At 42.3% G+C, this 13,310-nt stretch overlaps 1 protein-coding gene across 2 annotated transcripts in view; it reads left to right on the forward strand.

Annotated features, from left to right (window-relative positions):
• Positions 1–6,707: 6,707 nt before the first annotated feature.
• The window catches only part of LOC124661295 (nuclear pore complex protein NUP85-like), an 8,111-nt gene continuing 1,508 nt past the window's right edge, over positions 6,708–13,310 (forward strand). The window contains exons 1-13 of one of the 2 annotated variants that reach the window (XM_047199162.1): positions 6,708–7,126; positions 7,575–7,677; positions 7,807–7,917; positions 8,023–8,106; positions 8,332–8,403; positions 8,483–8,539; positions 9,347–9,466; positions 9,795–9,995; positions 10,676–10,786; positions 10,872–10,909; positions 10,998–11,154; positions 12,947–13,048; positions 13,129–13,186. In XM_047199162.1, the coding sequence (XP_047055118.1) occupies positions 6,708–7,126; positions 7,575–7,677; positions 7,807–7,917; positions 8,023–8,106; positions 8,332–8,403; positions 8,483–8,539; positions 9,347–9,466; positions 9,795–9,995; positions 10,676–10,786; positions 10,872–10,909; positions 10,998–11,154; positions 12,947–13,048; positions 13,129–13,186 (1,633 nt within the window). The remainder of the gene's footprint in view (positions 7,127–7,574; positions 7,678–7,806; positions 7,918–8,022; positions 8,107–8,331; positions 8,404–8,482; positions 8,540–9,346; positions 9,467–9,794; positions 9,996–10,675; positions 10,787–10,871; positions 10,910–10,997; positions 11,155–12,946; positions 13,049–13,128; positions 13,187–13,310) is intronic. The other variant, XM_047199161.1, reaches the window with a different exon arrangement.

Raw genomic sequence — 13,310 nt, forward strand, 5'->3', positions numbered from 1 at the left:
CCAAATAATGCAATCATGGATGTATTATTTTATGTTGAATCCCTTTACCCCATTGAATTATTACAATTTAGGGTTGTATTTAAGATTTATGTCTTTGACGGTAATTTTACAATTGATTTAAAAGTATTAATCATTGTAATTCACACAAAGTACAACAATTCAAAGTAACATGAGTTTGCTTGGTAATTACCTTAGTCATTCCAAAATAATTTGAAATTATAGAGTTACCTCTATAGTTTTTGGAATAAAAGGGAATATAGTAGTTTTCTGGAAAAATTCTCTGGTTCAAAAGAGATGACTTGGAATAATAGAATCTCATTTTGAAATGTTTGAAAATAAGTTTTTGAACTTATTTGAGATTTTTCCTTGAATTTTAAATACAAGGAAATAATAATTGAAAATTCTAATTGATTATTTAAATTCTGAAAATTCATGATTTTGAATTTGTTTCATAAATTCCATTTCATATTTTATTCTGGTTAAGATTTATTTTTCATTCATAAATCCAATTTTTATTGGATTTTTAGAGTTGTTTATGATTTATTAAAATTTGGTAAAGTTTTGATCTTTTATTAATTAGGAAAAGACCAAAATACCCCTTGGACTCATATTGGGCCCAGCCCAATAGACTAACCCGAGGACGGCCCAATAAGGCTGGCCCCCTTTTGGGTTCGGTGGCGCCGAGCGGCCCACCTCACTCACTCTCACTCGGCCCTCTCACTCGCTCGTCTAACCCTAACTGTCTGGCGACTCCCGTGGCGATGGCGTCGCCGCCATGGCCGCCGCCCTGCTCCGGCCATCGCCGGCCTTCTCCGCCGTAGCCACCACCCGATCCTGAACCGCCGTGAGCGGATCTATCGATCCGTCCGAGCAGCTTCTCCCTTCTCGTCCTCTTCCGGCGAATCGCCTCCGATCCGGATCTCGTGGAGAATCGCCTCGACGAACTCCGGCGAGATCTCGCCTCGCCGACGATGAGTACGTGCCCGGGGTTGACTCGGCGCGGGTGCTGCTTGCGGTATTCGTGCCGTCGCCTCGAGTGCCGCTACGGTGGTGCCGGTTCGTGTCCGGGTTCGCCGGCGTAACGTCGGCGCCTACCTGGATTTGCAGCTGTAGGGCCGCGCGAGCACTGCCTCGCCATGCCCTAGCCTCTCGCTTCCGGGCGCAAGTAAGTGTTGTCTCACCTCTACCTCTTCCGTGCGCCTCCCATGCTTCCGTTCTTCTTCCTCCTCATGTTCTGCTGCCCTTCGGTGATCTCAGTGATCACACGAGCCATGCTATTCCTATGCAATTTGCCCGTGCTTCCGTTAGTTGTAAGTTCATGGCCCAATTACCATTTATCGATGCTCGGCACATGCTGCTTTGCTTGCTCGTTCATGCTGTGCTTGCTTCTCTGCTGTTCCTAGCATGTTCTACACTTGCTATACTCTACTGTGCTTGCTCAAGAGCTAACTATGCCATGCTATGCTTGTCTAGGTGTACTTGTGTTGCATCTGTGACACTTGTGTGTGTGCTAGTGGTGTCTGTGATATGCTTCAGTGCTACCTTTGCAAGCCAATGATCCATTGGATCATTCCTTGCTTGTTGGCTAACCTCCCTGTGTAACTTGGCTTGCTATAATTGCTCCATTCGATCAATTGACTGACAGTGATTGTTTACTGGCTAATACTGTGGCTCTATGAATCACTTGGCTGGTGATGCTGATGCTCAAGCATCACTGTGCTGTTGCTTACTTGTGCTTGTTGCTCATCTTAGCTATCTAGACTTGCTCTAGTGGCTATAAATTAAATTGTGTTGCTTAACGAGTATGCTCTTGTCATGCTTAGCATGAATCCGTGATAAATTCATGCTTGAATTACTTAAATTCGATGAACTGCTTATGCGGTGATGATTTAAATGACTTGCTTGTATATGAATTTGTTGTTCATGATTCTTTTACAAGCAATTAGAGTCCGAATCCATTTACTGGATAGTGATGTGATCTATTTGACTTGCTCTTATTTGGTGCTAAGTGTGATGTGACCTCAGTAGCCTTGCTACTGACTGGTTGCTCACCTGGTTGGTTGGATCTTGTTGGCTACTCAACTTTGCTTGCATATTAGGGGATCATAGTAAGTATGAATGCCAATATGCTTGCCTGTGAAGAAATCTAGGGTTTCTGATGGTTATGTGCCTAGGATTTTCACGTGTAGTCTATACTAGTCTGCTATTCATTGCAATACATCTACTGGTGCTATTCGTGCATCAGATCTTGCTTCGTGCACAAGATCCGTATCTGGATGGTTTCTATTTTGGTAGCTTTTTAGACTAGCAGGTGATCCTTGGTGAAAACCAAGTGATGATCTACCCATATGAGCATCTCGCTCATTCCCCGCTTATTTCATGCATATATGATGGATCAAATCCATTGGATCTGTCCAGGAACTTGGTATACCTTGTTCCAGCTCCTAGTATGAAATATTTGGTTGATGTAGACTTGGGGTTTCTGTTCACGGCCCTTCACCTCCAGATTCCGGTTGATCTTCTCGAGTCACCATGATTCCTGGTGGCTAAGTTGGTTGTGTTGGTTACTGTTCTTGGTTATGAACTGGATGAACTGTGCTTGTTCTTGCTTCACCCTTACCCGGTGATCTTATCCGATCGATCGTGCACTCGGTTCTAGGGTTTGTGTGCTATTTATATGGTCTCTACTTCTTCCCTGGCCATGACACACAAGGCCTGGTTACTTTGTGACTCATCCCTTGCATTGCCTTGCTGTTGCTTGGTTAGCAGCAGCCTTCATATGTGGAAACTTGAGCCCCCTGCAGCTGCTCAGTTTTGGTCTGCTGCTGATCCTATCTTGTGCTGTCCCTGGTTTTGGACAAGCACAAGTGTGCTGTGACTTGGTTCTGTCCAAACTGAAGATTGTGTCACTTGCTAACTGTCTAAACTGAATCTTGAGCTAACACTTATATTCTGGCTAGTGTTTGTGATTTGTTTTGCAGGTTTTGAAGTTGAATATGACCAGAATATGTTCTTCAAGCATTTAGTTTAGGTTTTAGTTATAGGAGCAATTGTAATCTTCATTTTCATTTCTGTTTATTATTTATCAATTCTTGTATCAAGAATATTGTAAAGACTATGTATTATGTGTTGATGATCAATAAAGCTCAAGTTTTTGTTTATGAGCTTTTGGATTTATGTAATGTTTAAATTCTGAATTACATATTGTATTTATGATTTACTTTGAAATTCAAAGTTGTTTAAATTATGAATTCCATTTATATTGTTCAATGTTTATAGTTTAATGTATTTACACTTGTCAAATGCAAACATTCCCCAAAGTAACAAGTTACAAAAGAGATCATGTCGAAATTTCCCTAACTCACATTGCCTAACCCTAGATGCAAAATGAGAGAGAACCTCGATCCCTCTTAGGTTTAGTTGCAATAAGGCGCGAAAATTTCCCCCGTTTTGCAATGAAATGCACATCCCATCTCTAAATCTACCCTTCGTTGTTCCTATGTTCTGGGTTATTACAATTCGATCACTAAGTCATCGTTGAATATGTGGGAGCCATTATGGATCTCCAGATCCCGCTATTGGTTATTGGTCTGAGAGAAGTCTCAACCATGTCTACATAGTTCGCGAACCGTAGGGTGACACACTTAAGGTTTGATGTCGTTTAAGTAGATATGGAAATATGGAATGGAGTTCGAAGTTTTGTTCGGAGTCTCGGGTGGGATCCGGGACATCACGAGGAGGTCCAGAATGGTCCAGAGAATAAGATTCATATATAGGAAGTCATTTTCTAGGTTTGAAAATGATCCGGTATTTTCTCTGGAAGGTTCTAGAAGGTTCTAGAAGAGTCCGGAAGAAATAAGCATGGAAGGTGGAGTCCCAGAGGGACTCCACCCACCTTGGCCGGCCAGCCTAAGGGAGGAGGAGTCCCAAGTGGACTCCTCCCCATGGTGGCCGGCCACCCCACCAAAGGAAAGGGGGGAGTCCCACTCCCCCTAGGTTTGGTCATATGGAAGGTTTTATGTTGGGGTCTTATTCGGAGACTTTTGACCTAATCCTTGGGGCTTCCACCTATATAAAGAGGGGAGGGGAGGGGCTGGCCGGCCACACCAAGACCACCATGGCCGCACCCCCTCAAGGCTACCCTAGCCGGCGCCCCCTCTCCCAAACCCTAGCGGTTCCCTCCTACCTCTCTCTCCCACATAGCTTAGGCGAAGCTCTGTCGGAGATCTCCACCACCACCGCCACCACGTCGTCGTGCTGCCGGGATTCCGAGGAGGATCTACTACTTCCGCTGCCCGCTGGAACGGGGAGAAGGATGTCGTCTTCATCAACACCGAACGTGTGACCGAGTACGGAGGTGCTGCCCGATTGTGGCACCGTGATCAAGATCTTCTACGCGCTTTTGCAAGCGGCAAGTGATCGTCTACCGCAGCAACAAGAGCCTACTCTTGTAGGCTTTGGAAATCTTCAAGGGTGAGTCTTGATCATCCCCTCGTTGCTCCCGTCTTCTAGATTGCATCTTGGCTTGGATTGCGTTCTCGCGGTAGGAATTTTTTGTTTTCTATGCAACGAATCCCTACAAATTAAACCATGTGTGATCCCCGCTTCCCCGAAAGGTGGGCCCCTGCATGGACCAAGGTCAGCTCTCCCGGACATGGCCGTACATGGGTCCTCTTTTTGGGGAATCCAACCATGTGTACAAACGACTCTCGCAGAATCGTTTCGTATATGAAAACTTGTCGGGGGTGGGGGAGTAGGGGATGGCATGGGGCGAAGTCAGGTCTCCCTTAGGGGACAGGGAGCGCGCCGCATGGCTTTATGTCCCCCCTTCTGTTCTGTGCGCCTTTTCACGTGCCTCTCCTTTCCGCGAGGCTTTGTGTCATGCTTATCCCTCCGGGCGGCTGTCAGACTCGATCGCCTATAAGTAACGCCTCACGTTTGAATCGATAGTGCATTCTCTCCCTATGTTCTCTTTTTTGAGGAATTACAGTACATACCCTCCTACTACGTACTCTCATATTCCATACCCTTTTTCCTAAAAAAAATTTATCCGGCATTGAGGTCAACTACATACCCTTCTTCCTAATTTTTCAATATAGCAATGATGTGAACAACGGTCTTCCTAGGAAACTTAGACCATTTGCTAAAGAAGGCAACTTTTACCCATTTTTTCATTTATTTACCATCCTTTTCCTATTTATGTGTCTGCTTCTCTACATTGGATTATAAATTAGTTTGACGTTGACATAGTAACAAAAATTCCTGGAGTACACTAAACCTTTTTTTATCTATACTCTAGACATATTTAGGGCTACTTCGATCCAAAGGAATTTCACTGGATTTTTAGGATTGGATTCTTAAAATATTTCCTATGTAGTCCATTTGATTCGCCGAATGCTGTTCCACACATATTTTGGATTGAATATGTAGAAATTTTCATCTGCCACACATGTTGTTCCAATGATTGGTCTTAGCCGCCTCCTACCTCGTTGAGGCGATCTAGAGTTTCTGCGACCACCGGCCCTCTACATGCTATTGTCGGAGCGCCGCTGGGCAAAGCCCGCGGCAGGGGCCTATGAAAATTACTAGAGATTAAGAATTTCCAGTGGAACAACTCGAGTGAATTTCTTCGAATCAAATGGCTTCACATGAAATGTTCCAAAGGAAACCAAATGCATATTTTTTTTTCGAGAGTTCCCGCGGACAGGCCCTCACTTGTAACGAACCTTCTATATTTTCCTTGCTCGCACTTGGATGGCTATTATCTGATATGTATTGTGTAACTTGGGAAACTTTGGTATTTTATCATCACATAGACCAATTTCGGAAAGTGTGCCTTCTCTATTACCTTTTTCCGATTTTCCAGTGATGGTCTCTTGATTCGACTAAATTGTTTAACCTTATGTCTATTTGATATGATCTTGAATACTTATAAGTGAAGAGAAAATTATACAACACCCTTTTCCCATCTTGAATATGTGCGCGTGTGATAGGTATGGAGGGACGAAAGGACGAGACCAAGGCCGATGAGGTAGGGAGCTAGGGATCAGAGGAGAGTAACAATGAGGAAGAAAATCAGAGAGGCAATGTTCATCGGGTCGTGTATGCTATACGCAATAAAACGGTGGAGATACCTAAGACTAGTCATAGTGGGAGTAACATAGGTAGTAACATCACACATCTCAAGACATTTTGGTGACATGGCATGATAATAACTGATGCAAGAGAGTGGGGTGGTAACTAGCTATGTTACCATAACATCACACTTTTCAAGGCAACATGAGTCTACAACATAATAAATATTAGTTTGCATGACACCACACAAATGTTACTCTCCACTATGAAGGTAGTAACATGCACATGTTACTACTCTATGTTACTCTCCACTATGACTAGTCTAAAGTGAAGCTTTCCACAAGCAGTTGGAGATAATAAAAAAAATGAACAAAACCAAGAGGTTAACATGAAGAGAAGGGGATGGTATTTGGATAAATATTCGTCGATTCAAACGGGCCTCTTGAACATTTCCGGATCAATGTGGGTAACAGGCCGCCTGGAGCTGCTTTGTTTGAGCCGCGTCACTTCGCTGATCCTTCGGTTTCGAACTCCAAAAACCTTTCCTTCCCCCACACCGCCGTCCCTCAAAAAAAAAAAAGCCCCTCCCCGCCGTCCCCCGCTTCCAAAACCCTAGCTCCTCCCCGTCGAGGATGCCGGGCATGCTGGCCGACAGCGGCGGCGCCATCGTCCCGTTCTCAGGGGACCCAAACCACGCGGCGCCGCCACCGCCACCGCCACCCGTGCGGCCCATCCGCCACGGCGTGGCGCCGCCCATCTCCCGCGTCTTCGTCTCCTGGTCAAGCGGCAACCTCCTGCAGGTCGCCTGCCTCCGGCCGCCGGGTCCGGTGGCCGCCGGCGCGGAGGAGGTCGCCGGGAGCGTGGTGGAGGTGAACCTCGCCGTCGCCAATGGCAGCGCGGAGGTCGAGGAGCAGGAGATCGACGAGGCGGAGATGCGGCGGATAGAGTATGGCTCGGTGCCGGCCTTTGCTCTGCTCCAGAGCAGGAAGAACGCCCTCGCGGATGCCGCTGCTATGCAGCACATGCACTCGGTCTCAGAGCACGCGGAATGGTGAGCCTTTTCTTTTTCAATGTGCGCTCTGCTAAATGCAATTTGGTCTCAATTAGGGGTTTGAATTGGCTAGCAGTTTTAACAATGAGCTCTGTTTCGCTTTCTTGCTGTTCAGAGGTCCAAATTGCTTTAATTTTATTTCACAAACCACAAGCTATGCTTATGTAGGAAATGGGCATAGCACATCTATTCATCATCTTTAATTTCGGCAACATCGGTTACGGTTTTAAGGCTGTGACAGCTATCCATGTGTTAAGAAGCTAAAGTTGTACCTCTCAGACATCCATTCTGACGCATATATTCATGCCTGCAAAAAAATTAAGCTTTGTTGCGCAAAATCGTTTCACTGGAACAGCTTACCTGTTACTGTAAAATCTGCTCTCCTTCTTAGAGTATGGTGTGCTGTTTTCTATATGAGTGTGCTTCTGATATCGTTTTGTTCCATTAGGTGGCAATATGTGCTCCAATACAGCAAAACCATCGGTAAACTCCTTGGGAGCCCAGATAGTCTTCCTGGTCTCATGATTGAAGATCCAAGGGCTATTCTTAAGGTGATCATGCCTATGTATTACATTATTTCTTGATTATCTCTGCGCTCAACAATGCTTGCCAGTTATTGAAGTTCAGTTATATATTTTTTGTTTCTCAATAAAGAGTAACTGCTATATTTCACTTTACAGGTTAGAGAGAGGCCTACTAGTTTAAAGGCTGCGTGGGAACTGTTGGAGATATTCTATGTTGATAAAAACTTACACAGCTGGCTTCCTGAGCGGCTTGTTGATTGGTTAGCCGTAATGCTCCTCCTGTTGACAATTTCCTTGTCTGACTTTGTAAAGTCCCATTTATTGTTAGAATTCCTTGGCCTGCCTCTCTCATTCTTCCTCTTTTGGCTTTAGGATTACGACAGCCTCTTGACCAAGATGGATGGCACGGTGCATTCCAAGCTCAATGATTTCCAGAAAAAGCTCATCAACCTGCAGGTTTGATGCTTCTATATTTTATAATAGTATATAGGTTACACTGGTATTTTGTAATCGCGTAAAGCTATTTCTCTACAAAAACTTCAATAACTGACTCTGCTTTTGAGTGGATGCTCTGTATATTTTATCTATTTGCTTCTGTTATTTTGTATTATCACTTGCATGTTCCAACCCTGGTGCCTTAGCGTTGGTCAGAGTAAATTGATAACAAGAGTCATTTTATAGGTCGTTGAAAATGATCCTGATTACTGGAATGGATTATCAGCAGCACTTTCAGTTGGGTGGCTTGACGTTGTGGTACATCTATCTTTCTGCGCTTTTGTATAGCTTTATACTCTTGGTGGTAGTTTGCCATCTGAAGTTGCTATTCTTGCAGGTGAATATGCTACGTTTTCATGGATCATACCAATTGGATCAGATGGACAACCGTGAGGTACTAGGTTGTTGCTCACTTTGAGGCCTTTCTTCATTTCTTTGTCAGTGATGTTGATCTTGCAAATAAAATATCATCCGGATTTTAGTTAAGGGCCTAAATAATTGTTAATTTGCGTAAGTATTTGCACTATTTGTCTTCTTCTTTTTCAAATTTGAATGTGAGACTAAAAATTTGAAATGCAAAATTGCAACCACGAGTGCATGCCCTTTTGTCTCAGTTTGCCCCTTTTGTTATTTTGCTGTGAAGTTAATGTGGTTCAACTATTGCAACAAATGCAGTTATGTTATATTGCTGGTTGTATACATCTTATTTAATGCTTTATACTCTTCATCCTATTTAAAATGTTAGATCTGTAGCCTATAGATGTTACCCTCTCCTCCTATTGGTTTTAATCGCGCACAACTATTGTGAAGAAAACATATTAGTAGCAATGCTGAGTGGGCCTATCCTAATGCATACTTTTGTTAATATGATCCTTGGAAGAGTGACTTGCAATGCAAGGACTTATAGTTTCTCTGGTCCATTTTGGTATTTGACTTATCTCCATATTTAGCTTGAATACTTCCTTTTCATAAATAAGATATTAAGAGAAGTTACTCTGCTATATTGTAAGTCTGGTTCGTGATTTGGTTTTAATACCATCTGTGCTAATTTATTTAAGTAGCTAAACTCGAACATAGTATTAGTATTAGTTGTTTATATGTGGGACATATATTTCCTTTTAGCTTTACCAGATGGTATTATTAGTATATTTAATGTACAACTAATAGTAACAGAAACGGCTTTCTTCCTTTGGTTCATCAGACAGAAAACGGGTTGGTTGAGGCTGTTGCAGTTCTTGTCTCAACCATGCCGCGCATGAGACCAGATTTGCCAACGGGTAAATTAGGCCAGTGCTGTACATCAAGACCTGATTTTATCAAGGTATGCTTTGTAAACTGTTCGTATCTTATCAAGCAAGAACCGAAGTGTATTTGTTTGATGATCCCTGTTTGTTCATGGTAAGATGGCACATGCATTCAAAACGAAATATGTAATTTATCTGCTATTTTTAATCGAATGGCTTCACATTGTTACTCATCCGTTAAACTGGGTAACATTCTGGTTGGGCTTGGTGAGATTGTTATACCGATCTTCTGTACTTATTCTTTCTGCCTTCATAAAGCATTAGATTTATGCATTGAAAATGTACCAACAAAGCTGTACCTGTTAAAGTGAGCCGGAATATTTTCTGAGTTATTTGTACCTGCAGGCATGGGAAAAATGGCGAGGTCAAGTAAGTAAACTGGAGTGCAGTGCATTTTGGATTCAGTGCGGTCACCAAAAAACTCGCGATGGGTTGAAGAATCTGCTTCACATCATGATGGGAAACATAAAGGACCTCACTGCTGCTACTTCCCATTGGCTAGAGCTATTCGCTTCTCATTTTCTTTATATAAGGCCATTTACAGTGGTTAGTCTCATATCCATGCACTCTCTTGCATTGTTAGTACTAATGTTCTGTGGTTCATTTGCTCGACTATGTTATCGTTGTAAATTTTCTAAATACTCTGTGGCATTACTTGATGCCCAATGCTCGTGTGATGTGGCAGATGCTATTTGCCCTATTACCGAAGGTTTCACATGCTCTTTGCTCTTTGAATTTCCATTCACAATTGCTGTTAGAGCAGTCCCTTCTCCACAAGATCATTTTATAATAGGATGTGTGCTCTGATATGTTGCATGACCTCAGGACCCATTGTATGAATGCCAGCATCTGTTCTAAACAATGCCGAGCTATAATGTTTATTAAGAGCTCTCACGGTGACAGGCTAGGGCACAAACAGTTGTACCTAAAACAACTATGCTCCAGTGCTCATTTTCTTTGTTAATGAAAAGCTGTGGGGACTGGGGTGTTGTTGCACCCCTCAGCCTCATTCTTTTGTTGTGCTTATTAATTTTTTTATTTGCGTTGTGCAATAATTTGTGCTTTTAAGTTGGCCAAATATTTACCCTGTCTGAATTTCCTGAAACCTCTTATCTCTTGTATGGCGCAGCAGTTATCTCTTAATATATGCATGCGAACAATCTCATCAAATATATTTAAACGATTGAAATATCATTTTATTTCTTCTAAAATCTGCATTGTTTCAGGGTTTTGAAGGGATGCATCACTTAGCACAGAAATGCATACAGCTTAAGCCATCTTCCGGCAATAGTGGATTAACAGGTCTCCTTAATGGCATCCTTTCAGAAAATCCAGAGGTTAGCATGCAACATTATCCTTGCAGACTCCACATGACCCTTGACTTCCCTTATTGATGATGTAACATTTTTTTTTCATGGTTAGGTAGTCTTGGCGGAATGCACAAAAACATTTGGGCCTTGGTAAATGGACAATCATTTATTTTATTTTCTACCTACACTTAACTTTGAAATGCTGTGCCCTAATACATTTTGCCATCTGTAACTCCAGGATGGTAACACACTCCATGGAGCTGTTGGCAGCTGATAATGAATATGCAGATATTATGTTGCATGAAGAGCGACCTAACTTTGGTGGCTTAAGCATAGAGGAACTGCACCGGCTAGTCTACGCTCAAGTTTTGAGTTCTCATTCTTTAACTTGGCAGGTAAGTTTTATGAAACTTAATGCAGTACTAAGCAACTAGATCAAATTATGTTTTGTTATATGTTCATGTTTGAATATTGGGAAGAGTCCATTTTGAACCCTGGAATATTGCGGTTTGTGTGACTAGAACCCTAAACTGTGAAACTTCGTATAAAGCCTGAACTTTCTAAGACCATTGAAAATGAACCCTAGTATGTTTTCAAAAGTGGCTTTGTTTTGATGTTTCAAGAAATATGAAAAAAATGGATGTAGGGAATGCTTGGAAAGGTAATCTGCTAAAATTCATAAGAAATACGGCTACTTATGTCATGAGCAAAGTGGCAAGAAAAGAACATTTATCTTTTGTGTTCTTGTTATTGTACGTAGATCATCAGGCTGATGATTTTTTAGCTGATTGTTACTATATAGCAATATTCACAAACACGAATAGTTTTAGATATTTTGACTTTTTAAGAACCATGTAAAACAGAATCACCGTCCAAACTTGACGTCTAAACCTGCCGCTAGATAACCATTGTCCACATTCAAATCCATACCTGATAGGGTGTGAGCTAAATAAAAGTTACCCATTCTATTTTGGGTACCGGGAGGGTATTTGTCCAACTACCCTCAACTTATCCATACCCATAAAAATAAATATGAATATGCCTTCTTCTCTTGCCTTTAACTTCGCATGCCACAATCTCCTCTGCATCCACACGAGACCTTTTCCCCCTAGCCCCCTTCTGCACATGACCGGAGGTTGGGGCAAGCTGCTTGCAGCTGATGGCGTGGTGCCGACTTGTAGCGCTACTCCTGGATGCTGGTTAGCAGCTTGATTTCGAGCGTTGATATACAGTGGTGCCGGTGCTAGCGCGTTGCCGCAACGCAAAATTACTCCTCCACTGTGAAGACACATCCCTGCTGCTTCCCAGCTGTTTTGCTTCTCGCCACACTGTCGTATCAATTGGCTGCTTTAAACCAACGGTGCAACGTGGTTGATGTATCTTATCGATCGGCTAATGATGTCTGTTTATCCTGTACCGAACTGTGATTCTTCCTCTTCATGCAATCTTATCCACTGGCTAAGTTGGGCAATACCCATTGCTTTTGGGTATGGGCAATATATGCTCCAATGGGTATGGACATGGGTAAACCCAAACCCTCCCCAACGGAATCCTTACTCTAAACCTTGACCCAGTTATTTAGGGTTGCTTTGCATCTTTGAAGTTTTAGAGAAGTTGGAAAATATCCTGACCACTGGGAATTTGGAAATCTGCAAACCTCCAACCCAAACTCTAAATAGTTATCTTCTGTTCAGAAAAATGATAACAGAAGTCTATTTATCTTGTTATTTTTCACATGACACAAATAGTCTTAACTTTTTATCGAATTTGGAAGGTCATAATTTCCTAGCATACCTTACTATGATTTTTTTTCACATTTTTGGAAAATCGAAATTTAGAACCAATCTAAAACCAGGCTAGGGCTGATGTTAAACTGTTTAAAAAAGTTCGGGGTTTAATATGGGCGGTGTCATAGTTCAGGCCTCAAATGGGACCTGGCAACCATAGGTCAGGGTATACTATGAACTTTTAAATAATCTAGGGTATGTGGGTTTAGATACTCTGGTGTATCTGGGTTTGAATACTCAAGTGGTATGTATGGGTGCCGTGTAGTTTACTACCGTACATTGTCCAGTTTTGCTGTATCATATCTTCTGTACAATCGCTGTTGTGTATTAATGATTCATGATAAGCCAATTCTTATTTTGATATTGTTGGTAATGACCATCTTGCATGTTTGATACTCAGATTGCACCGACTTACCTGTCCTCGTGTCTAAACCAAGGCCTAGGGCTCTTGGAGATTCTACTTCTCAAGCAACCCATACAAGACAACCGTCAAGTGCTGAAGGTATGTTAATCCAACTCATTATTTCCTTGCAGTGTTTCTGTATCTTATATTTGTCACCTAAAACTTGTTTCTGTGAGCAGACTTTGGAACTTTGTCGTCTGTATGAACTCGAGAATGTTAGTACAAACATCATGAAGGTAAATGTTGTTCGTAATACACGCAGAACTTTCTTTTTAATATTTTAAAACATTTGTTCATGACCGTCTTTGGTTTTTAACATGGCTTAGCCTCTAAGTATTCAAACATGACTCTGAATTATATT

The sequence above is a fragment of the Lolium rigidum genome, chromosome 6, assembly GCF_022539505.1.
Source record: "Lolium rigidum isolate FL_2022 chromosome 6, APGP_CSIRO_Lrig_0.1, whole genome shotgun sequence".
Lineage (NCBI taxonomy): Eukaryota > Viridiplantae > Streptophyta > Magnoliopsida > Poales > Poaceae > Lolium > Lolium rigidum.